The 27,138-nt window shown below is 36.0% G+C and overlaps 2 protein-coding genes across 7 annotated transcripts in view; both read right to left on the minus strand.

Annotated features, from left to right (window-relative positions):
- Positions 1-913: 913 nt before the first annotated feature.
- Positions 914-7,728, minus strand: LOC122085421 (putative axial regulator YABBY 2). Of its 6 annotated transcripts, none has more exons than XM_042653850.1 (6): positions 7,316-7,728; positions 5,097-5,216; positions 4,603-4,726; positions 3,154-3,202; positions 2,943-3,018; positions 914-1,211 (listed from the first exon to the last, which is right to left on the minus strand). In XM_042653850.1, the coding sequence occupies exons 1-6, from the start codon at positions 7,382-7,384 to the stop codon at positions 1,113-1,115; spliced, it is 537 nt and encodes a 178-aa protein (XP_042509784.1). In that variant the 5' UTR covers positions 7,385-7,728; the 3' UTR covers positions 914-1,112. The 6 variants fall into 6 exon arrangements, with proteins under 6 accessions (XP_042509784.1, XP_042509782.1, XP_042509781.1 ...); XM_042653848.1 differs by having other exon boundaries at positions 4,603-4,732; positions 7,316-7,720; XM_042653847.1 differs by lacking the exon at positions 7,316-7,728 and adding an exon at positions 6,481-6,726.
- Positions 7,729-20,552: 12,824 nt separating this feature from the next.
- The window catches only part of LOC122086946 (ubiquitin carboxyl-terminal hydrolase 8-like), a 14,589-nt gene continuing 8,003 nt past the window's right edge, over positions 20,553-27,138 (minus strand). The window contains exons 7-13 of the mRNA XM_042655868.1: positions 26,881-27,021; positions 26,615-26,785; positions 25,762-26,019; positions 25,423-25,568; positions 23,799-24,350; positions 22,409-22,682; positions 20,553-21,068 (exon numbers count right to left, since the gene is read on the minus strand). Coding sequence (XP_042511802.1) covers positions 20,952-21,068; positions 22,409-22,682; positions 23,799-24,350; positions 25,423-25,568; positions 25,762-26,019; positions 26,615-26,785; positions 26,881-27,021 — 1,659 coding nt within the window. The 3' untranslated portion in view covers positions 20,553-20,951. The remainder of the gene's footprint in view (positions 21,069-22,408; positions 22,683-23,798; positions 24,351-25,422; positions 25,569-25,761; positions 26,020-26,614; positions 26,786-26,880; positions 27,022-27,138) is intronic.

Here is a 27,138-nt window from a genome sequence, read left to right on the forward strand (position 1 = left end):
CTGTATGTGCCATATGGGTTACCAATTTTCTAGACACTGCACGGGACATTCAGACCTAAGCCACTGAAGTTGACGGGTGAAACTCAAAAGCTGCTACTCTTCAGGTATGTATTTACACTGAGAGGTTTGAGATTTTAATATTTTCCGTCCAACACATTAAAAGGGGAAGAAGAACTGAGAGGGACACATGATAAGCAAGAAGTCCACAGTGCAATGCCCCACTCCCTTAAAACCATCTCTAGTAGGAGGACCATCCCAATATATTGGCCAATTTTATAAAAAAATATAGTACAAGAACAATAATTCTATGATTTTGAAACCAAATTTTCATTTAACTGAGGGGTCTAGGGAGGATCATAATTATGTAAGCAGCCTTTCCCCACAACCCCACTTAGTTGAATAATCATTAACCTTTTTTTTTTTTTTTTTTAATAAAATATCATTAACTATATTGGAATGTGGGATCCATTCTAATGATGATATGGGCCTCGTACGAATGATATACTTTATACAACATACACAGGACCACAACCCTTTAATACTGTAAGTTAGGCCAACCCATTAATAGCCATCACATGAGTTCTTGAGGAAATACTGAAACTTCCTATAGGTATCATATTGAAAATCAAATATAAAAGACAAAAACCATTTCTTTGTGGATTGTAGTTTGATAAAAACTCTTTCTTTTTATGGGTTTAATGTACTGTACAAGCTTCATGTGTTCATGCATCAATTAGTATTCACACGTCCGTCCATATATGGACCCATATTCGATCCCTTGTGCTTTGCTTAGCTGTTCTAACACAGCTATTTATTAAAAATATGTTAATGTGGAAATGACTAGAGAGAATACTTTTCTAGCTCAATAATATGCCATCACAAAGGAAGAAGAGGGGTGGGGGTAGGGGGATAATGAACGCAATCCCTTAATGGTATTAGACAAGAATTATTATGATGCAAGCAATAAAAATCTTAGGAGGTTCAGCATTTCCCACCCATGGGGATTAGGATGCTTGATAATCCTCATTTTCGCCGTCCAAGTTTAGTAGGGATATACTAAAACACTAGCACACTTACAAGATAATTTTTCTTAACAGAAAAATTTAGCCTCTTTAGTTCCTTAACTCGCTGCCTCCAAATGCTTCATCAATTTTTATTTGCTTGCTTCCATCAAGGGTTAGCCCAAAGTGAATATGAGGGAAATGAGCCCACTGCCAAAACAGTAATAAAATTTAAGCAACCCTTTCAGAACTATAAATATTTCAAAATTCAAAATAAATAGTTCACAAAACACTCATATATCTACCAATTTACAAACCAGAATTTTAAGAAAACAATAGAATCAGCTAATATTGCACCAGACTAGAATTAAAAATCAATCTTAATGGTGGTTCCGATGATATTATTGAGAAGTAAAGTTCATTTAAATTTTTTTTTTTGGGGTAATAAGTTCATTTAGATTAGTGTAATTAAATAAATAGGCTTGGATGAAATATTACATTTCTGAATGATCATGGTTTCAAAACCCCTCTTCAATCATAACTTAATAAACATTAACAAGTTTATTTGCATTCCAAAAATGAAACGAAGTCCTTTAGGGAAATTTTGATTCAGTAAAGTTCTTAAATTATATGTCAAATATAATTTCACTCTTCACAGTTTTCTAGTAGGGGTCCAAATAAATCTTGACTCTACCATGGCAGAGAATTTAAGAAGCTAGATACAATTTTAAGAAGGTTATTGTCTTAAAATCCATATGAAAGGAAAATATTATCATAAAAGCAGCGCATGAGAATGAAATAATGGATATAAATATGGAGGGTAGTATTTTAATAGATGGCATAATCAGGAGGAGTTAGCTGTAGACTCTATGTCTAGGCATAGATTTTGTTTTCCGTAAGTGCGGTTTGAGGTCCCTGCTGATGGCAATGCCGAATGTGGAGTTCCTCTCTCCATGGTGTGGGGCTGGTTATTTTAACATTGGATCTTTTAGCAACAAAGAACAGGAAAAAATAAAAAAAATAAGAGAAATCAAATAAGGACATGTTCAGGGTGATTAACTGTAGAGGTGGTTAAGGTTAAAAACTTGGCTAATTTCTAGATAAGAGAGTTTCATTCAAAGGTTTAATATACAGCTACTCTTATTAACAAGGTCAGATACACAATATCATTGTGTAAACTGTAAGTTTGAAATGGCAAGGAGTATAAAAATCTAAGTTGGATTTAATGGGAGCACTATTTTTTAAGCTTTCAATGATGTCATCATAATCATGGGCTGGATCAATAAACTCACTCTTCAAGAAGCTAGCATGAATTCAAAAAAATTATTTTCCATATTTTTTTGTCATGGTATGTAACAATTTGTGGGGAAAAAGATGCAAGAATGAAGAGGCTTCATGAAGTTCTCCAATTATGGTTGAAGTAATACTCCAATTAGAATGAGTACAAGGTCCCTGAACCATGTCATTTGACTAAGCCTTATAGTTCCTAAATGCAAGAACAGTCCAAGCATGGGTTTTTTAGCTATTCCATCTTTGGGAACTATCATCCTAATAGAACTCTATGGTTTCATTGAAACTTGTTCTTCCAACTATCTTCCATTTTCAGGCCTTCTAGGTAGTAAATTCCCTTCTCTTTTTTCTACTTTGTTTGCCTTTTCTAACTTTCTTCATTCTTCATTCTAATATTTGAGGAGTTCTCAAAGACTGAAACCGATAAAACACTTTATCTTATCATCGTCTACATCCGGTAGACCATGTAAGAATGGCCAGATACTTATATATTTCATTCAAGAGCTTATGCATTGGAGTCTAAGGTCTAGCAGTCCTTTGATGCATTGGTTTTCAAGAAGAGAGAGAGAGAGAGAGGGGAGGAGGAAGACTTATAACTCTTCCCTTTCCTCAATAAAGCGGTTGCCATCACAAGAAGAAGTAGAAACTCACATTTTTTGCTGCAGTGCTAAAAGCTTCTCTGTGGCTAATGTCAGGATTACTAGCCTTAATCCTTTGGATCTCTTCCCTGTGAAAAGAAAAACCAAAATAATAAGTTACTCTAAACTGGGAATATATACCTAATTCATTGCCAACTCACCCAATTTATGAGATCATTCAGTGAATAATTGAAGAAATAATGTTAAAATTAGATTAAACTCACTTAATAAATCTGTTGTATGCAGATGGAACTCGTTGCCTTTTCTCTGGAGCTGTTTAATTCAAGATGGCAAGAAATTAGCACTCTTGGTAATTAAAACGCAAGTACCACAAATTTTTATTTTTTTTAATAAATAATTTGAAGTTTAAGTGTAGAGACTGTTTGAATCAATAGAGGAATGTTGCTGCCGAAAAACCCTGCGAGTTGGTCCTGCACAAGCACAGACGGCGGATGGCGCTAGAGGAAGCTCTCAGACCCTCACCATTACTCCCTTACTGAAAACTGTGCGGCCAACCCTAACTTGAGTGTCGGAGGACTAACCCGGACAAAGCTCCGGGCCTCCGCCGTCTGTGCTTGTGCAGGACCAACTCGCGGGGTTTTTTGGCAGCAACAAGGAACATAATAGTTTGTGTGCATATTATAGATGTGTATAGTCATATGAATGTATATGTGTCAGTCGATGAGCCTCAACTATCCCATGACCTCTTTTCTCATTATTTTCTGGTTTAAAGGGATAGCTTTGATGATATGGAACATCTGCACATAAAGCAGAAACTCCATCTCTACAATGTTCATTTGATCTTTGGTTATTTTTGAAGTTCCATTGACATTTCTAAAACTAGAGAGGTCGATCACTTCCTAAGGATCAAAGGCTTTCCAGTAAAAAACTGTTTGTGGTGGATTTGGCAAGGTAATAAGGTGCTTTACCTCCAATTTGACAATGGTTAAGTTTTCAAGTATTTTCAAATTAATATATATATATATATATATATTTATATTTTACATATTTATCAATATCTTTGATGTAATGCCAAAAAACTGTATACACACTAGGTTGCCTGGCCCCTCTTAAAATAAAAATGAATAAAAAAGGAAAAAGGTTCTCTGGGCCACTAGAGTAGGATACATTAGCACTTTTGTGTCCATCTCTCTCCGCTTATATGAAACAACTTTGCTTCTCTTCTACCTATGATATTGTTTTTCTCTCCTATAGTCCTATGCCACTTGCTAAAAACCCTCTCCCCCACCACCCCCCCAAAAAAAAAAAAAAAAAAAAAAAAAGGGAGAAGGAGAAGAAGAAGAAGAAGATTAGTGATAATGTTATGTGAAAAGGGTTTCATGATCTGTGTCAAAGTACACAGAAGGGAGTTAGAGATAGCAATCATCATTCTAAGGGTATTTCGAACACTTTGTATTAAATGGGGTAGAGAGTTAATTCTATTTTCTGTGATCCGCTGCACCAGACCATACTTTCCTTCCTATCTCTGGCTCTTCCAAGCAGAGATTTTTCCTCCTAATGTTGTACACCCTTATTTAATTTATAAAACTTAATAGACTTATTTTAATGATTTAATATTTTGATTTCATGGTCCTGGATCCAAAACTCAAGTTGAGAGAGAGAGAGAGAGAGAGAGAGAGAGAGAGAGAGAGAGAGAGAGAGAGAGAGCTTACGGCGAATAGGGAGAAGTTGAGATTGTTCAGATTGTACACTCTCTGCAGAGTCCGGTGTAGAAACCATGCCTTTGGAAGAAGATCCACCGTCCTTACTAGAATCTTCAGAATTCACACTGTGATTCTGAAACTTTTCTCAACCAAGGAGTTACTCATCATCAAATTAATACCCCTAACTATATATTTTTTTAAATAATGTTAATATTTGTATTTCCCACGTAAAGATTAAAAAACGGATAAACCTTGTAAATAGTGAAAAACATTTTATTTGTTAAACAAAATCTAAGAAGAAGAAGGGAAGAGAAAACCTAATAAATCAAGATGACAGAATTTTCTTCCATTTTAGATGAAAAAAAAAAAAAAAAAAAAAATCTAGCTCTTTCTCTCTGCGTTCTATCACATGAATTTATATATTTTTATTTTTCTTTCAAACCAAAAGTTCAGAAAAAAAAAAAGGACCCCTTTTTAAAAATTTTAAAATGGAAATGACATACCTGAAGATCTTGAGGAGGGACTGTCTGCAGCAAAGCTCCCATGTTCACAGACAACAAATTAGCGCAATGCCCACATCTCACCGTCACCAGATTATATAAACTGCTGGTTGGAACACTAACCTGCAAATAAGTAAAAAAATTGAAACCAAATTAAGTAGAAGAATGAAAGAAGAAAAATATAACCTTTTGTTTATTCCTTATTTATTTATTTATTTTTTCCCTTTAAATAATGAATAAAAGTTTTCTTTTTCGTGAGAACCATGAAGCACAATGTGCATGGAACTGCACCCAGTAACGAGCTCTCAAAAATGGTTGGGGGGAGGAGGGGGTGTTCATAGAATAACAGGTGTTGGAGATGTTTACACTTTCATTCAAAGTTCCATTTGTTCAATCCAAGAGAGAGAGAGAGAGAGAGAGAGAGAGAGAGAGCGTGACTTTTCTCAATAGTCTAGTATGAAAGAGAAGAAGAAGAAGAAGAAGAAGTGTTTTGAGTGTGAGGAATTGAAGCTCGCTATCTAAGGTCTCACATAACTATAAAGACTCTCCTCTTCTGATAGATTCTCAATAGTCTACAGTCTCACATCATCGCCATTTCTCTTTCCTTTCGGTGCGCACCTGACTTTTCTCATTTCTGACTGACACCAAAAGCAAGAATAAGAGCAAGAGCAAGAGGAGGGATTTAAAAAAAAAAAAGAAAAAAAAAGAAAGGGCTAGAGAAAGAGAAAAACTGAACCCTAGTGGGGAAAGAGAGAGAGAGTCGATAAGGACGTGACTGGAACGGAAACCACTGAAGCCATTATCACAGCTCTTGTGGGGAGAGATGAAATAAAGGAGATTTCCTGCAGGACTTCTTGCAGTCTGAAAATCACAGTAGTCCTTGGTTTTCGAAAAGAAATAAAAGAGATAAATAAGGAAAGCTTTCAAAGGGTTTGTTAAAGAGGCTTGTTATATTGAAACGATTCGAAAAAGAAAGAAAAGGCTAGGCCTTGTGCTCTGATGAATCTACTTGATATTTCTCACAGCTATTACCCAAATTTCCTTAAAAAATATGGTCCAAACTATGTTTGAACATGAGAACCCATATACCAGAAAAACCCAAAAATATAAAAGAAAGATGAAATCTTATGAAGCTTCAATGGTGCAGTTGTGAGTAGGCCAGGGTGGTGGGTGGAGGCAATCCTTCCATATACTAATGACTCATATGAGAGTAAATTCATGAATGGAAGTGTGCAATGTTCCTTCCTTTTTTTTTTTTTTTTTGTTCTTCAAGGTGAATGAAAATATATTCAACAAAGCGCAAAAAATACAAGAACACCCAGAGGGGAAAAAGGAGAAGAAGAAAGAAGGCCTGCCCAAATTAGACAGCCTCGCGACGGGGAATTACAGGAAGGAAGGAGACTGGAACGCTCCAACTAGAAACAATTAGACTATTCCTACATGGAACAGAAGGAATATCAACACCAACTCTGCCCCAAATCTCATTGCCAATACAATCCCATATCTGTCGATGAGTCCTTGACTTAGTCCTAAGGTTTCTCTCCAACCACATATGATACACGCCGCCGGCACAAAACACCACCAGGAATATCAACACCTAGTGTTTGTTATTAACAAGCAAGAGTAGTATGCAATCATAAATATGATTAAGCTTCACTAAATTCTATAGGAATAAAAGCAAGAAAAATATTTAAATTTATTTTCTTATGCACTTCCTTAGGTGTAGAGAAGAAGCTTCAGATATGAGAGACCTAGCAAAGTCTTGTGAGTTGAAAAGCTCTCCTCTGAGAAACCCTAAGAACTAGCCCTACCCCTAGCCCTAACCATATATAGCCACACTACTTTCACATTCTGAATAAGCCAGGATTTGTTTTAGTGATCCACATGCAGAACACCATCATGATCAGATCAGTGATCAAGCTAGCTCTTAGGTTTTGAAAATAGGGACCAGAGCCTGAACTTTTCTTTTAACTCAACAAATTAAAATGGGTTTAAAGCTTAATGAGACTTATAAAGGAAACCCTAGACCTGGCTATGACTTCCTCCCCCCCAAACTGTGGAAATTTGATCCATAAAAGGATCTAATATCCCTGTAATCAAAATTAGAGTTGGTTTGATTGAGAAAGAGAGTTTTAATCTAGAATTTGAGTTAAAAAGTTATGAATATTGATAAAAGGGTTTTAAGGTGAAGAGAGAAAAGTCTTAAATGGTTAGTGTTATACCGCTAAAATGGTGTTGCAGTAGTTGCAGTGGACGTAACAAACGTTTTCAGATGAGACGTCGAGTGACATTTTTTGTTTTGGAGAACAGCAGATCGCCAGAGCCTTGTGGATGGATTGTCCAGAAAAAATAAATAAAAATAAAGAAAGAAAATTATAAAGATCCAAAAGCTGAAGTGAGGAGAAAGAAGAAAAAAAGAGTGACAAGAAAGACAGAAGACGGGAATAGACACAAGCTTTTCTGCAGTAGAGAGAGAGAGAGAGAGAGAGAATTTTGGGGTATAGGTTAGATTTATAGGGTTTTGGGAGAGTATAATAAGGTGTGGGGAGTAGATGTTAGAGTGATAACAAAGATGATAGATGGGATTGATCGATCGGGTCGGCAGAAACCCGGAGTGAGGAGGAAGATGGTGGGGAGTGCTGGAGAGTGGTTTTATGAATTATGGTGAGGCCAAAAGCGGTTTTTTATGGATTGCCTGGCTCATAGTATAGTGGGTTTAGAGAGAGAGAGAGAGAGAGAGAGAGAGAGAGAGAGAGAGAGAGAGAGAGAGAGAGAGAGAGAGTGGTGCAGTATGATTGAGTGAATGAGTGGGTGGGGCCTAGGGAGTGTCAAGTCACAACCCATCCTCATGGCTTTCTGTAGCGGACGAGGGGGGAAAGGACGAGATATTAAATGCTTGGAATGTTTAGGGACGACTGACCAGAGAGAAAAGCAGCTGTTTTAGTTCAGACTTCAGATAAATTTGAGAGAGAGAGAATGAATTTTAAAAAAAATGTACTATAGTCTATATATTGACTGTCAGTGGATTTTACCCAATTTATCCAAAAAAAGACTGTCAGGGGTTCTTAATAAAGCAAGAAGTAAAATAAAATCCTAAAAAACTATGATAAATTTTAAAACCCACACCCCCCCCCCCCCCAAAAAAAAAAATATCTTTTGTAATTAGTAAAACCCAAACACACACGATAGAAGAGATTTTTTGTTATTTTTCATTTTTCTGAGGCAGTAAACCAAGATTTATATTTATCAAAAAAAAAAAAAAAACTAAGATTTGTTACTATATAGATGAATTAAGGTATAATATGTCTATTCCAACAATTTGATAGAGATAACGTGATCTTGATTAGTCATATGTCAAATTTCAGAATCTAATTTATTGAAATATCCTTTTTTATATTGACATACATCTTATGTGTATCCATACATGAGTGTCAATACTCATGATATTAGTGTGCATTGTGCACTCTCCTAACTCTGAGTGAGAACATAAGATTTAGATTAAGAAAATGTAAACATGGATGATTAAGATTTGTCTTGTAATTTTTGAAAATATCACCTTCTATCATTACACAAAAATTCTTCATGATGCATATATATCATGACCATCCATCCAAGCAGGTAGGGACCCACCATTCATGGGTGCCACTAAGAAGATCTATGAGCCCAAATTAATCCATTTCAAATATGGATCCTGCTAACAATTGCAGTGAGCTTTCATGCAAGACCTACTTCTACCCATTAGGCAAGCAAGAGCTCTACTCCTTGCTATAAGCATTCACAGTTAATAGAATTGGGGTTCCCCCTTAAGGTCACACATATATCTCCCATGATCATGATGAAGGAGGAGGAGGAGGAGGAGAATAATCATTGAAACCCATGATCACACACACACACCAAAGAAAAAAAAAAAAACCTTAATTAAGGAATGGCCACACCATCAGTATCACATCAGCTACAGCTAAAAGAAATGAAAAAAGAGAAATGATATTCTATAAATTCTTTCCCTGAAATGAAAGGCCAAGAATATCCAAATTAAAGATGAGGTGACTCTGATCCTTTGCTTAAACCTTCCACCTTCTTAAAAAAAATCCATTTCTGGAACTCTCAAGATGCTGATATCATAGAGCAAAGAGAAGATACCGTTTTCATGGTTACTTAGAAAATTCTCTTATCTTTATATGAGAATTGGAATTTTGCTCTCTAATTTATCAAAATCAACTTTGCCAAAAGCATTTCTTCTAATGGTAATTTTTCCAAAACCATTTCTTTACCAAAATATTGGCAAATTCTCCACAGGCCCACAGGCCCACAGGCCCACACGCCCCTAATCATTTATTGAGAACTTTTGGGTTTCTCCTGTCTTCCTGGATTGTCATGATCTCCGAAGATATCTGTTCAGAGGCTTTTGTTGGTTGTGATTAATTTTATCATTAAATGTCTCAAACCATAATTGTCACTCCACTTTTCTAATTTTCATAGCTTAACTAAATACTGTTTGGTTCTTATTTTCAGATAGCACGCCTAATATTATTACAACAAAATACCCAATTTATTTAGTTATGATTTTTTGTAAAAATCAAATTTATTGTAAAAAAGGGAAAACAATACACAAATACAAAAGGGCTACCCCTTAGATGGAGGTAGGTCCCAAGACAACTGGAAAACTACATAGGAGCAAAAGGGGAAAAGAAAATCCTAACCCTCTTGATTTTACTAAGGAACTAAATCTTTATTATATAAGAAAATTTGGATATCTGACATGGATTCAGATACCTTTTGATATTCGAATGATAATGGAACACATATTCAAAATCTTTATTTATACAAGAAAATTTGGATATTCAAATTATTTAAGAATTCGGATTTGTACGTGTTATATGTTGTATATTTATATTTTCATCTTTAGCAAATTTTTAAATAAATTAATCAAATATATCATATTCAAATTTAGATAGCCTAGCTCTTGTAGATGCGAATTCAAATGCTTAAAATATTTTCCAAATATCGGATTAGATTCGAATAACAGATATAATAATTGATATGAATTCGGATACTAATTTATTTACTACAAAATTTCTCCGTTTATATCCCAAAGGCTAACCAGCCTACTGCTTTTATCTAATATTTATGGACCAAGTTTTCCTATGCCCATGGTGAATGAGAATTCACTACAAGACTTTAGATGTGCGCAGGGGTATCTGTTAAACTTATTCAAGGCTCTTTTTGTGGGTAAAGACTCTAGTGCTTATCACTTGGCAAATTCATGCCCAACCTAGGTAAAACCAACAATAATTCATGAGGTGCTTCCAAAGTCTCAATTTGTTTTCTCTACAAGTTGCCCAACATATATTTTCATGAAAGGGGGAAGTTTTCTTCCACCATGTGAGAAGGTTTGATTATCACCACATCATCCTAAGGTTCACAAACTCTTATAGAATTTTAGTATCTTCCTCAAAATATCCTCCTGATATCCTCCACATGCATCTTTTGAAACCCTGTGATCAAAGAATTTCTCTTCACCATAACTTAAGAACATCCAAATTCGTTGATTCCATGAACCTTAAGATATGATTTTTTTATGCGGAGGCCATTGAGGGGCTCAAACAGAAGAAACAACCCCTTGAGTCATTCTTGCATCTCCATAGTCTCCTTTAGGTTAATTTCATTTGCAATATTTTCTGATAATAGATAGGAATATAGGATAATAGTAATACTCCTCTAATCATCCTAGCATAACCTTAAATTAACCTCTCTTTCTCCTTGATAAGGACCCATAATTAGTAGCTTAGTTAGTCAAGCATGGAGCATTAATGCAGTCTAGTCTGCGCCTTACACTGTCATACTTTTTAAAGGAGAGATATCTATACTATGTATATACATATATATATATATATATATATTTATATATGTATGCAATTTAATTAGTCAGCCAACCCATCACATGCATAACCCATTTAGGGTTGGATTCTATTATTTTCTCCTTAATTTGCTCAACTTATGGCTGAGGCCGGAAAGCTGGTAGGCATGCGTCCTAGCTATTAATTTGATCTCTCATGTCAACCATTAATTTCTATGCATGCATGTGCCCTGTGTTTCAACGCCATTCATTTTTGGATCTCTAAGTTTTGTCTTAGGGATGACTCTGATTTTACTACAGACCTCAAAAGTAAAAAAAATAGATCCATATCCACTTCAAATATTTATGTTACCCTTCCACCTCTTCACCAAACTCCCTCTTTAACCTTTTTTTACTTACTTAAAATGGTTATATAAATTTTAAATGTTCGATCTACCTAGATAAAGCTTGTTTTTCTATAAGAATATCATATATAAATATATATATATATATATATTTTATCAATCCATATATTGTCATTTGACTACATAAATTTTTGAGAATACTCGATGTGACAGTTTTTGCCCTTTTCAGACCCTGTAGTAGTGGGAGCCTTGTGTATTGGATTGCTCTTTCTAGTTGATGAGACAGCTTTTGTTAGTCTCAGTTTTTATGGTTGAAATTTGAAAGAACAAGTATAAATCTAGGGTATCTTATCTCTACCTATTCAATAGTCAATTTGACCAGACCAACCTTCCACATGAATCAAAGCAATGGAACTTGAATGCGAGGTTCCTTCACATGGTAGTGAGAATCTACTTCCTCAAATAAAGTTGTCTTGTCTACTAACATCATTAATTTCGTAGGAAAATAATTTTTTTGGTTTCTCTATAAAAAAATTTCTATCTACTTTTTCACATTAATTGAAAACATTTTAATATTTTTATAACTAGTAAAATTGTGGATGTACACCAAAATCCCTTTCAAACAACCATGGCCTCGTCAAGTTTGGATTTAAAATAAGTTTTTTTAAGACATCAATTTTTTTTCCAGGGTAAAAGCCATGTAAAATGAAAGTTTTAAATAAAATACTTTTTTTTTTTTTCGATTAATACAAAAGCTTTTGTATTGGTATCAGTGGAAGATTTTCCTTTTATATGGATTTTATTTAGAAACAAACAGAGCCTTAAAATTTTGGAGAGTAGAGTGAGGTGCGTTCCCGATTCACTGCTTCCACAACAATATCATGTCATACACTCACACCCAAGTATTTTTACATCCACATGAATCTTCCATAATGGTGTCAACTGTGCTAACACACAAACTGTGGTACATTGCTTCTTTGTGGATTAAATGCTCAATGACCCATCATCAGCAAAATTCACACCATACAGGAAATAATCAAGGCAAGAACTGGGATGATTACAATAGGTACTGATTATCTTGAGACATCCTAACCCCAAATTAGTGGGGTTCAGTTCAATTAACATCTTTAGACAAAAATTAATCCATAATCTGGTCAGGTTGGGATCAATTCGTATATACCCAATTAAGAATTAATCAAGGAGAGTACTAATTTAATTATTATATATATATATATATATATATTTTTTTTTTTCTAAATGATCAGCAAGTATATTAAGAAAGAAAAAATAAAATACAGAATTAACATAAGATCTCCCACCTTCGGCATTTCCATCAGTAGGAAAATCCTAACCCCTAATATATCTTATCGTATATAAATCTCAAACGAGGTCTACCCAAGGCATCCCATGCTACTTCTTCTTGCAAAGAGGAAGGAAACGAGACATTATATGAAGATAAATCAGACTTTGCTGCATCTTTTGACAAGGAACTTACAATTGGATTAGCTTCTCGAAAGTAATGAGAAATCTTCCATTCTATAGTTTCTTCTTTTTATTTTTTTTGTATATTCCAAAAAGACAGCTACATACAGGAGTCCTGAGATGGAGACTGGATAGTGATGGGTCCTAATGTGTACATGATAGGCTCTGAAATCTGGGTATCATATGTTTGGGACCGAAAGCTGATATATGCTTGCATGGAGAGATGTACTAGCTATGTCAAGGGGAGAAGTTTCTTCTATGAAGTAGAACAATAAAAACTGAAATCATGCTTTTTGGTGTGGGACTTTTTAATGTAAGAGGAAACAAGATATCAGTAACCATCTATTTATATATGATGTCAACAGAAGATGCCAAACTGGTTTGGAATTATATTGAAAAAAAAAACTTTTTTCAGGTAATACCAAACACTCCCTTTGATGAAAAACATGGCTTCTGTACTTTCTTTGGCTCGCATGCACAGTAAAATGCCTTCATCTTCTTCTTTTAATTTCTCTCCTTTCTATATCACATGAATTCAAGAAGAAAGACAACTAGAGGTTCTTCCCTGAAATATCCGCTGCCGGAAACTCCGAAGATCTCCATGGAAATATTCACACCACCCTTGTAATCCCAGTTTATTATTAATATTCTATTCGATTTATTCTAGGAATTAATATACCTAATGAAATATAATGCTTCATTATTTATCACTTACAGTAAATGAATTAGTTATGTGACAGAAGATTCCATGTACATATTTGAACTATGAATTATAAGAGAGAGAGGAATTAATGTCACCTTTTAAGATCTCGCAAGTGCATGAATACCCTCCATGCTCCTTGGTCATCCCATTGAATGAAAAAATCTCTGACTTACCAAAAGATGAAAAAAAAGAGAAAACTTCTGTCTTGCCCATCCCCTAAACTAAATGTACCTCAGTCATCAGTCCTTAAATGCATGTTTGGTTTTGCTTGATGATTTCTTCTAAGTACCCCACACCCCCATCTAGGATAGCTACCCTACAAACTCCTTGTCTTTAATGCCATGTGCATGTGTTTTCCATTTTTTAAGGTATCAAGGTATAAGAAGATCTCTTCAATCACTTTTGCCTTCATAATTCAACCTCATCAAGCTTTGTTTTTAAATCCCAAAACCCAAAAAAAAAAAAAAAAAACTTTACTCATAGGTTTGACATGAAAGATTTCAAAAAGAACTTTGTCGAAAAGTGGTGCATGTGTCCAGCTACAAGATAGAGAGAAATGACCGTCCACTTCCTATGACAAGCGACGTTTATGCTGACACAAAGGCCACACTCCTAAGAAAGGAGTGGGGGAGGGAGGTTGCGCCAGACACATAGGAGGGCTTAATGTGCCCCTTATGAAAGATAATAATATATGTTCTGTTGATGTTTTTATATGCGTTTCCATTGATTTATGCAATGGTGCAGTTTTGAGATAGAAAATATTTTTTCTTAATTCTACCAACTGACAGGAAAATGGAAAGGAAAATTAGATCCAAAACTCAAAAGGGTCTTAAGAGAGAACTGAGAAATAATAGACAACTTAAAAACAAAGAAAACAAAGCCATCAAATCAAAAGGTTAGGGAACCATAAGGAACAACTGACCAGAGCAAAGCAATGTGGTCTGATACGACTAATGCACGAGGGGGAAGTGACTAGGGACTCCTCATGTGGGGTTGAGAATTGAATTGAAATAACTTCTATTTTTGAGGCTAACCTGTGAATGAGCCGTTTTGTCAATTTTCTGGAGACGAAGAAGATGAGGCGATGTCTCTTTCTGGCCCATAAACCATTTATGTGGGCCCCACACGACCTTAACGCGACAAAACTTTCACGGTAGACGATTTAGATTACGGCAAAAGCCCTTGTCGTTTTCCCTTAGGATATGAAACAGACGAGGTCACAATTAGGGGTAACATGGTCATTTTAATTCCTCAAATCTTTCTGCATCCCGTGAATCTGAATTCTGAATTTGACAATGTCTTGTTTCATTCATTCTTAGCCACGTGTCATTCCGATTTGAAATTGAGGAAGGCCAAAAAAGACAGGAAAAGGGCGGTTGGACGTTGTGTCGTACTTTGTTTTTTGCGGCACTTTAGGTATCCTATGTGTCACCGTTCACATTCGACCTAGAAGCTATGTTTGGATGTTAAGAAGAAAAAAAAAAAATACATATATACATAATTACTCCCTTACTTTTGGATTTTTACATTTGTTTTTTTTTGTTCCTTTTTTTTTTTTTAAACCTATATTATTCCTCTTTTTCACCTATAATTAATTTTTTTTTTAATTGATTGATTAAGACGGTACAAATGAAGGGCATGGTTCAGGTAGTTGGTAGTGAATCGTCTAAATTAAGTGATCCGTATTGGTATTGATTGAGAATGATACAGATCCAATACTTCTAGAAAAAAATTTTTAATCCCTAAAATCATATGTTGCAATCCTAATGAGGAATATAATATTGAGATCGATACCCATCCAAGTTAGTATCAGCCGAGGCCAATAACAATCCAATACTGATAAAAAACAAAAAAACAAAAAAAAAGAGACAAATTACTAAACTCGTGAAGATGGATGAGACAAAAGAATAATAATAATAATAATAAATAAACAATAAACTTGATGATTAACGAGATAAAATAAATAACTAAATAAACAATATCTTTAAGTGACTCAATACTAATGCATTTAAAGAAAATTTAAAAAAGATAAAATACAAAAATAACGATATGGAAACCAAAGTGGAATTCAAGTTTCATCCAACAAAGTAACACTTGAATCAAGTAATAATAGAAGGACAAACCAGTTGGCTGTTTTCTTGGATTAGTGAAAGCATGTTTTGAACTAGTCAATTTGAATTAAAAGTTTAATATTAAAGGTAAAAATGAGGGGTAATCTGGCTATTTAAAAAGAGTAGGGGAGAAAGAGATGTAAAAGTCCAAAAATAGGAGAGTATCAGAAGAAAAAAAAAAAAAGTGAAAGGTAGGGGAGTTTTAGTAAATATAGGCCAAGTGTAGGGGAGTGATAGTAAATTTTTTTCACCCCAACCCCTGGGATTCTATATCCTTGGTTGTTACTACGGGTTTCAGATACTTGATTGCAACCAAATTTTTTTCATGAAGCTCAATATCCTGTTCTTTTCTTCTCCTAATTCTCTGATCTCTTATTGGTTTGCAACAAGAAATATCTCCGATTTAAAGATATTGAAAAGAAATCATAATTGATTAATCATTCTTGACCTTCATAGTCATGATCGAGAAATAAAGTAAAGAAAAAATAAATAAAAAATTGATAGCTTAGGTTTCTAGAAAGCCTTATGCATTACATCAACTGGGAAATGATTAAGAAGGGTTTGCCAATTTTGGATTCTCAATATGTAATTGATGGTTTCAAATCTCTCAGTTATCATTTTTATAGGTGGGATAGCAATGCATGTCAATTGCTGGCCATTTGTTGGTATGATTGACTTTAGCCCATGCTTACCCAGTTCATTGATATGTTCAAGACAGTAAGGGTTTGCTACCAACGCCACCGAAAGCTGGTGCTAAATTAATTTTTGTTGAAAAAATTCAGTTTAGTTGTTTCAATAAATGGGTGTAGTCAGCATTTATATATTAAATGGTTACATTATGGTGTATTGATGGAAAGGCATTGCATTGGTTTTTTTTTTTTTTTTTTTTATTTTTTTTTTGTGGGGGTGTGTGGGGTGGGGTGGGGTGGGGGGTACAAAAACATTGTAGTAATTGGAGTGAAGTATATGTTTAGGCTCCCATAACTCTTTTATTCCAAAAGAGTTTTAATCATGATGTTTTGTTATTAGTGAAGTCTGATTTCAGTCTAATTCAGAAAGTATTGTTTATTTTTGGAGAATTAGGGTTTCTCTATATTATAATGCATCTTTATGTTATATACAGGGAGCGATCTCATAAAGAGGTTTATTGAAGAAGTACTATTCTTTCGGGGAATTAGGATTTTCTATATTGTAGTGCATCTCAACACTGTATATAGAGAGTGATATCGTAAGAATGTGTGTGAGGGTTTTTAATTTCTTCATCAGAATAGTGGAAGCTCTAGTTTATCAGTTGATTGTGGATTTTTTATTTTTTTTCCTGTTATCGTTGTTCTGATGCGTTGTCAATGTCTAACATGTTTGCTGTAACAAGATGAATTGAAGTAGGAAAAATTAGTTGATTAACCCAAAACAGAATCTCATATTTTGGAATGACAAGCTTCACATTTTTAGGAAAGCAAAAACAATAATACAAAATCATAGCAATGACCCACAAGAAATCTTCAGAAAATGAAATAATACTCTTTGATACTGGAGGTTTCCTGCAAATAAATGTAAAAGCCAATTGATGTCTCTCATCTGTACAGTTTAACCGACATTTGGTCAAGGCTAAGAGCTTTGAGAAGAACTGCTTTTTGAAAGTTCAAGAGCACATTTAGTCATAATGGGATGTGGAATTCAAAAGTTATATGCATGGAGTAATGATCTTTAGATATCGACTTGTTGTGAACCCAAATTAATAAAAAGTGACAGTAGAGTCCTTATTCCAATGGGACCTCATCAAAGGGGAGCTTCAACTGTGACACAGAGTCAGTAGACTTTCACACGAAAAAGCAATTTACCTATCCAACCAAAGGAATAATGGTTAGTTCTGCAACCATATTTTAATTTCACATGAACACTACTTACACAGTGATATTGAACCTGTTAGGGATACGATGTCTTATAGTCCTCGCTTGCATTTGTGGGTTGCTTCATTATAAATTTGTAGCGAGGGTTCTTCTATGTAATCAATCCAAGAGAGGTGTGAAGCAAGCAGCTATGACTCTATTTTTCATTGATAATGAAGCAGATCTCATTGGTGCGTCAGGTTGACAGCTGACACTTATTATAATTAGTCATAACTCGTCAATCCTTTTGCATGGATCCTTGCACTCGTCCTTTCTTGGAATCTCCATGTAGTCAACCCATTAAATTGGAATAAGGTTTTTGAATATTACTGTAATGAAGCAGATCTCATCTCAATGTAGACACAAGCAATCTTAACCATGTAAATATTTTGCCTTGTGAAATTATCTATGCGAGATTTTTATTTGTTTCTTGCATTGTTTTAGGTTTTCATTTCTACAAAACCAAAAACCAGACTGAAAAATGTAGAACTAGACTGAAAAGATACGAGTCACCTCAAGAAAGTTGCTGACCCATCAAACCATAAAAGGTCACAACAAAGATAGCAATGGTCACCTTCCAACTTTCATTCAACCATCCCAACCGGATAGGTTTCAAGGCTGCAGGAATGGCCATGTTCAACACAAGTAATGATCAAACCATTCAACTAAAAATGTCCATTTAAAACTACCACCATGCATGATTGCAAAAGTCCACGCTTTCATGTATAGACTTTCAAAGCTTTAGGTTACACCACTCACCACCCCCTTCCACAGAATTAATGCCCTTCAAGGCAGTCAGTCCTTTTCAATGGTTTCTTGCTTTCTTAATGGAACTCCTCAAGCACCAAAGCATGCCTATAAGGACGGCTTTCAGTTTTCAGGTTTCAGGTTTCAGGTACTTGTCAAACTCAAAGCGTGCAAGATATTTAAACGGTACCAAGACCATCACCTTCATCACTAAGCAAACCCTTCAGATCTGTCTTAAGGATGCGTGGTTGAGTGGGTTGGTTTGACCTTTTGAGAAGAAAAATAATCCAGTCCTGTGAGAACCCCACATGCCACTTTAATCATTCTGGATATGTACAATTTCAAAGGGTTATGATGAGTTTGGTTCTCACAGAGCTATCGATTCTTAGGTTCTCCTTTTCTGGGACCCAATCCAATAGTGTTTTCCAAGCACGTATGGGAGAAACATAAAAAATATTACTAAACTTTTTTTGAGAAATGAAACTGTGGAAGCCTATACCAAAGTTGAGTTTACTTCTGGACTTTGATTGTTGGGGAACATATGGCACACAGGATGATCCAACTGATGTCCTACTCTGCCTCTAATGGCATCCATATAATCAAAGAATAATAAAGGATTAGTTAAACTTTCAGAATATATGATCTCTAGCAATATATGATGGATGAATCCCTACCAAGAATTAATTCATCCAGATGGAGAAATATATACATATAAATAAATAAATAAATAAATAAAAAATAAAAAAGAAGAAGAAGAAGAAGAAATGAGAACTAGTCAACTAGGATATATTTGGTGAATGCAGCTATTGGATTAGTTGGGGAATTCATTGGATGCATTGATGCAGGCCAAGATCATTGGAGAATGGATCCTCTGCACATACGTATCAAAAGGCAATCCCATTTACTGCCATTTGTAAGGTGAAGAGTGTATTTATGGAAGCAAAAAAGGCAGGCCTATAACACGTTTGTGCATGCACACGCAGAGGCCGACACCTGTCCCTTTTGCTTCTTCAAATACCTTATTCATCTCATAAATGGCAGCAATTGGGAACAAAAACATTATCAAACGATCCAAAATTTATTTAGATTAGGTGGTAATAAACACTAGTATGGCATCAAGAAAACAATTTACTCAAACCCCCCTCTCCCCCTACATGCGTGCGCATGCAGGGGATTCATTCTCGATCATAGAAGAGTTCAGTTCCTCTACACATGTTGAAGAGAACCTTCACAAAAACTCCCTTAAACAGATGGCAAGTTAGAAAGAAGCCTTCTTTACCTCCTCAAAACGGTGAAGAGAGGCACCACACATGAACCCTAGTCCAATTATACACCTCAAGAAGTCGTAATAAACCAGCAATATCTAAACAACGTCGAACCAAACGATGTATCAGAATGGGTTCTAGACAATCCTTTGAAGTTGGTAAAAAGATTGGTGTTTCGTTTGAAGGAGTTGAATTACAAGACCTTTTGACAGTAGAGTGAGAATTGGGCACATTTGAGCCTCATCATCAACTCCAGTAACCGACTGTGAAGAAATTTGCTTTGAGATCATACCATATGAAGTGGGGATTATGAGTGCAACTATTATTGGATAGTACCTGATAACCAAGAGAGAGAAAGAGAGAGAGAGAGAGAGAGAGAGAGATCCTCAATAACCTATCAGATTTTGTTCCAAGTGTTGTTTTCCCCCATTTTCTGATCAGGACAGTAATTGGATCATAACCCAGACCACAATGACACTCCCACCCTACAGTAATTTTAACACTGGATTATCATGCTTAAGGACCAGCACACCTCCCCCTAAAGGAACCACTAAGGGCAAGAGTCTAAAGTCAGCTTTTGGGTCAGCAAAGGGCAGTTCCATGGGATGTCATCTTTCCCACCTCCCCAAGTCTCTTGACTTATTGTGGTGAAGGCAGCTGGAATATCATTAGACCCACCCGCCTGCCCTCTGCTGACCCAAAAGTTGGCTTCTGGGTTTCCAGAAGCAACAGCCCAAAAACCATCCAAAACATGCTCCAGGAGAGTTTTGAGGCACAAACGTACAAATCCACGTCCATTTTCCTGCAGCAGTTAAATTGTAAATAAAGACAAAAGTTGCAAATATATTCAAAGCAGATGAGATCCTGCAACTCAATTATTCCTGAATTCGTATGAGTTGTAGCTCCAAACCTCTTGATACATTCAAAAACATTTTTCAAAAATTTGAAACTTGCAGGCTAAATATGCAAAGAACATCAAGGACAAAAAGTTGATGGTGTACATGAACACAATATAAAGAAAAATGAAGTCACAGAAATATCAAATTGCAATGACTAAGAAATTCAATAAAAGACAGATCACTAAAAATAATCAACAAATACACCTCGATTTAGTGGAAGCTGCCATCCCTCTCAGAAAAACAAAAATCAGGGACAGACTTCCCTTTGATAAAAAGTTACACATGTAAAGAACTTACAAAGGATGAATATGGACTTGCTTATAAGGTAAGAATATCAATTCAATTGTAACAATGTTAAGTCATTTAAGGCACCACCGTTATGCTCAAGGTCTTCCTTTCTTATTTGTCCATGCCGGTAGGTTAATGCAAACTATGCAATGCCGACAACAAAAGAATGCTACGATACATGTTAGGCTACCAAAAATAAGGGAATCATCCAGGTAACTCTAGCTTCGTACTGGTTTCCAAGGGTTAGAAGTTACTGTAATTGTATATATGATGTCATTCATCCATGACTCTCCTGTAGAAAAGAACATAAGCAGCTGATGTCTTTATCTTCTCCTCACAAACAGGGAAAACATGACTGTCATCAAACTCATACCACTGATTACCCCCATGCTACAAAAGAAAAGATAACAAAGTACACTCAGAATGTGCACACAATAATATGTACACATGTAATTCAACCGAAAAAATAAAAAATATGTACACATGTTCATGTAGTGGACAAAGTGATAATCCTATGGGTTAACCACCACTTTAGCATTATAGCAAAATGCAGGAGGCAATCCATCTCCCAGATACCTTTGAATAACCACACGAACAATAAATGCTATTTATTAGAAAAGCATAGATCCACTTCTAAACAGAAAGTATGATGCAACGTAAACAGCTTGAGTGGGAGCATTGATTATCCATTACAACAAAGTAGCATGCTCTCAGTGAACAAAACAGGACCCATCTAACAAAAACATTAATCTTGTAGAAAATCTTGATCAAGAGATCATAGCATTCCTGCTCAATGGTCCAGGGAAAAGAAGTATGCTAGTTACCAGCTCAAATTCACAGGGGGATATCCCCAGATAGGACAATTAAATGGAGGTCCAAACCATTGTGTAAGTAAAAACGTCAAATTTTTAAATTCATGTAAATTTATCCCAGGAATAATAATGTTGTATGACATGAGAACGCCAGAACAGTTGCAAAGGAACAAAAATCGTATGTATGGTAGTGTGGCATCACAAATGGATGATGCTTGGAAATGCAAAAACCAATTAGGCCATCCAGAGGAAAGGATCGGTCAACTGCAGGATTGAAACCTAGCTATGCAAGAGGTACTAGCAAAGAATTACTACACCTCTTGCTGCTCTACTCCTGTGGATTTCAGGTATGAAGGTAGATTCCATGGAGATCTTTGTCCTGCTTTTTTTGGTAACCAGGGGGAGGGAGACGCAAAAAAGTTCCCATTTTCCACTTTCATATTGATCTTCCCTCCCTCTATTTTGCCACAAAATCCTTAATCCTACATTTTTCTACTTTCAATATCGACCCATGGTGGTACAGGATCATTTGGGAGGAAGACATCGTTAGATGTCAAAGCCATACCAAGAAAAAAGGTGATGCAAGATGACAGAAACCTTAGCTGTCCAATTTCTGACTTTGAGAATGTAAGAGGGCATGCAATATAGATGAAGCCTCTGACAACAAAGAACCATCATATTAAAACAAGGACAGTTTTTCCTTCACCCATAGAGAAGGAAGAATTCCTTCTCCACTAGTGATATGAAAACATGATTGGAGTCTTGTCTCATCATTACACTCTCACCCCCCCCACATTTATGAAGTCGTAATTATCCCTCCCTAATGCAACCTGACAGTACCAATGGCCATGGTTTTCCTCCTTCACTGTGGGTGAAGGGAAACTCAGTCCAAAAAAGAAAGGTTAGAAAACTACTCACATGGACAAATGCAGTATAGTGGCCACCTCCCATGCCCCCATAATGATTACTAACAGCATATAGCATGTAGCGGTTGGACGAGTGGATGTTATTGTGAGAAATGTAGGTAGACAGGTCAAGGTCATGAATGGGGAAGTCCACGTATGTCTCAAGCTTGTTCTTCAGGAAGCGGCTGTATGAGAACCTCTTTAGATGAATAACAAAAATCTCTGGCAGTCTCCAGAGATCTAGTTTCTTGCTCGCTTGCTGAGGCTTCTTGCAGCCAGGGCAGTACCTAAAGTTTATCAAATAAATATTACCAGACAAACATTAGAAAGAATAAAAGCCAGACTGATCTGGGAAGAAGGGGCAAAACAAAAACCTCAAAATGCATGAAAAAACTAAATAATTTATAAAAGAAACAACTAACAGCATTTTAATCCTTCGACGGAAAGATGGCAACAGGACCAACTAGGTTTAACGGAAGGGAAAGTTTGCCAATAAAACAATGATCCTTTTATGTATAACAAGCATGGTTGTCAAGGTGTCACCTTAGCACCCACTATCCGTCCAGGCTCTCTCTTGGGTCCAAGGCAATAGCACGCCTTATTGACACTTCACAAGTTTACATTGATTTATGTTTATTGCTTTGTTTTTTATGAATATGCTTATATTATATACCATACTTTGTTTATTATATGTTGATTTTCTCATATTAGGTCATTATTAGCATGATTATATTGCATTGCATTGCATTGCATTGCTTCTATGTTGCATAAAAGTAATGCAACATAGTGAAACAAGAGAAGGATAACAAGTTGTGAACTGGAAACAATAGGAAGTACAAATGAGAAGGAATCATAGTGAAATCTAGATCTTAGGAGCATCTCCAATAGGTTATTGTAGAAATTGGAGAATTTGGCGTGTGCTTGTCATGTGGAAAAAAGGAAATATTTGTGTCCATTAAGAAGCTCACATGTGCCTCTAGAAAAAAGACAAGAAGACCATCAATCAATGTAGGGAAAAAAAAAAACATTATGCAACAGAGAAGGATCAAGCATCCCAAAGAAATTAACGGTGAAAGAGGATTCTTGCAACCAACCCTGAATATTTGAAACAGGTTTAGATGAGAATAAACTGATGATAAAAAATGAGCCACCAAATTTTCAAACAACGTAAACAAGTTGTGATTGTCAGTACAAGCAATAACCCAGGATGTTCTTGTATAGACTAAACAAGCTTGATACTTCACTGAAAACCAGTATAACTATAAACTTGAGTATATAAAAGAACCAAGTATACTACACTTCCAATTGAGCAACTTAGTTTTCCTGATAACTAAACTGCCCATGACTGAACAATAAAATTTTCAAAAGCTACACTACAACAAATTAATAGAGTACAGACTTACCACATATCTTCTGGTCCTAAAGGCTCCTCCTTAAGAAACGCCTCCAGGCATGCATATAGAGAAACAGATTCCTGAGGCCTTCTCACAATAAAGCTCGACTTAAAGACCTCAGGTAATGAACTGAGAAGGCATGTATCATACTGCTCAATCTTGTCACTAGGCCAAGATACTAATACAAAGAACCGCTTAGGCAATGCTGTTACCAGCAATGGTTCATTCATTTCTATCTTGGAGTCCTTTACTGTACACCTCTCATCTGTTGGGTAGAACTGAAACTCAGGATCAGAAAGCTGGCCATCCCCCATTTCATCAGCTGGATTTCCACCACTACCAAGGCTTGTTGTATCCTCCATCTCATTAATTTCATCCTTTGCATTGTTTTCACTATCATCAAGAGTGTCTAAGGCACCTTCATCGTGCATTAGAAATGAATTGAGCAATTTCAGGAAAAGGTAACGGATATCTGATCCATTAACAACATTACAGAGCCTCAATACAAGAGGAATTCCAAATGCCTTCATACATGTCGTGGCCTTCCCATGGTTGTACTGCCTGACAGTATAAATGTTCCCAGAAGAAAGTTCCTAGTTAATAAAAGGGATACAGATATATGCAATGCTTGATTTACAGATGATCACTCTAGCAGCTAGCTTCGGCAGGGGAAATAAACAATCATTATAGAACAAATAAATACATGCAGATGGTCGAGGACAAGGTTGTTTCAAGGGAAGGGGAATGTTATGCACCTATAGATGACAAGCATCAAGGAATTGAGTTCTTTACGTAAGTGACATGTAAGTTGTTGTGTCGCAGTAGTTATAAATTAAGTTAATTTGTGTTTAGTTATTTGTTTAAGCTATATAGAAAGCATATATGTGGCTTGCCATTTGGCTTGTATCTGTATTTAAGAAAACGGATGAATTAAGAAATGTGAAGCATTAGTTTTGTTCAATGTTCAATCTTCATTGAGTATAAGAGATCCATGGGGGTTCCTCTCAAACACAGCCCATTTGGAGAGTTTGGATTCCTTACTAACTGAATCCAACATCCCAAAATTTATCATTTGAATGCAATATAACACATGTATATATCCTCATGCAAAATATTCAGTTTATACAAATCACACATTGTACACTTATATCTAGTCTAACGGGCTTACTTGTATAGGTAGACCTATGCATCTGAAATGCCTTTTTCTTTTCTTGTAGGAAGGCTGCAAAGCTTAGGAACCAAGGTCCGCAGTACAAACCCACCCAAGTTGCATTCCTATCTATCCATCACTTATAAAACCCAAGATTAACAAATAACTGCCTCACACTGTAACTATGTAATTTATCCCAACATATATCATAAACATATAGTCTATTTCTCTTCCTTTTCTCTTAATAATTATCATAAAGAATATTTTGTTAATTGTTTCCAGTCACTGGTTAATCAGCAGACTTCTACTCACCCAATAAAAGGAAGTTGCAATTCAACATCTCAAAACAAAGAGGAAAGAAGTAAGAAGACACAGTACCACCAACAACCTAAAAGTAAAATAAACTGAATATGGATATGAAATCAGGGAAAAAGAAAACATCAATCTAACAACAGATTATAATAAGAACAATCTAAGGCTTACTCCACCCGCTGATGCATGAATACAACCAAAGGGAATCTATCAAGATCCTTTGGTAAGCGATAAGCAACAAGTCGATCATCATCTCTAATCAAAGACAGTGAATCAGCTGGCTCCTCCAGATAACGAATAATGCGATTCGCATATATCTGTACAGAAGTTCATATATTCACAACTCAAACTCAAAACAAAATATGGTATTAATGCACACACTGCTAGGCCCAAGGCAACCAACACCCCCCCTCCCTTCCCAAAAAAAAAAAAAAAAACGAAGCTGTACACAAACTAATTGTAGTTGCATGCAAGATAATGTCTCATTCCAACAAAATTATTACACCGTACCTCAGCCACCAATAGGGTCTCATCACTCCTTAAAGAACAAGCTTTGCTTAACGCCTGAATAAGATCCTTGCAGTATCCAACCTTGGGCACATTTACTGTTACTGGACATGGCAGGGTAGTTCCATCAGTGCCCAAGACTGTCACAGTAATTGTCCGCATTGTTGTTGAAGGTAGTGGTAGAGATAGATACATGAAGGGATCAAATGTAACAGAGACTTTCCTGCAAACAGGGCAAACTAATGTTGACCTGTATTGACCCTGCAGCAGAGAGGAATGTTCAATTGAGAAAGTAAAGAAACTAGTTGCAAATGCTACAAGTCAAGTACCACCCAATTGCAGCAATTGCTTCTTAAGAAAACTTTGAGATCACCCATCTCAATTATAAAAATCATAAAACCAAAGAGCCACTGTTGGAATTGATAAGGTTATCAACAGTACCATGCCATATCGTCCACTAAAAATGAATGCTTAGATAGGGTGAATGGTGGGATGGAATTCAAGTGACCGCACCCAAATAGTTGGGATAAGGTTAAGCTAAGATGAGTTATCTAAGACAGAACGTTACTTAAGCACCATAGAAATGTCATTAACCAGTGCAGGTCCCGCCTATGCAGGGTCCGGGGAGGGGTAAGTTTGGAGTCGGTCCTAAACTTTGGCCTTTTTTGCATAAAGTGACTGCCCTCAAGACTTGAACCCAGGCATTTTCCCTGGCAACTCAAACTTTTTACCATTGCTCTAATCAAATGGCCCCTATGCTCCATAGAAATGGTAAAATAGCAAAAAAAGAGTAAAATTCAGGAGAGAGAAGGTTGAAAGCTTACAATACAGAGGAAACCTTGTTCAAAATACTCACTTGGCATACATCAACTATGATGGAGTCATTACGAGCCAGATGGTTCCGCCAATATTCATCAGCAACTTCTCCATCTGGACGACCATCTGCATCCTTGACTTCTATGTAAGGCTTGCATTTCACACGATTTAGATCTTCATGGAGTCCATCCAACAAAAAAGCAAGAAGCTCCTATGGACCACCAATTCCAACACATTTAACATTTCCTAATGACCAGTATAAATTAAGAAAGATCATTAAAAAGTCTTTCCAAGAAGAAAACTGACTTGGGAATCATGCTGGCTGAAGCCACTGAATTGAGGGGCAAAATGAGCAAGCTTTGACTTGAACACTCTTGGTGCCAATGGAGTTGCCCAAGGAGCCCACAGCTTCTGTAATAAGTCTCCAAATGCTAAAGCAAGTTCACCCTGACCAAGAAGCGGCATCACTCAAGAGACTGAGGAAGAGACAGAATGTTTCACGCAACAGAGTGCAACATTTTCAAAGAGCACAACCAAGTAGTTAACCTGGGGGGGGGGGGGGGG

This window comes from Macadamia integrifolia, chromosome 8 (assembly GCF_013358625.1).
Source record: "Macadamia integrifolia cultivar HAES 741 chromosome 8, SCU_Mint_v3, whole genome shotgun sequence".
Taxonomy (NCBI): Eukaryota; Viridiplantae; Streptophyta; class Magnoliopsida; order Proteales; family Proteaceae; genus Macadamia; species Macadamia integrifolia.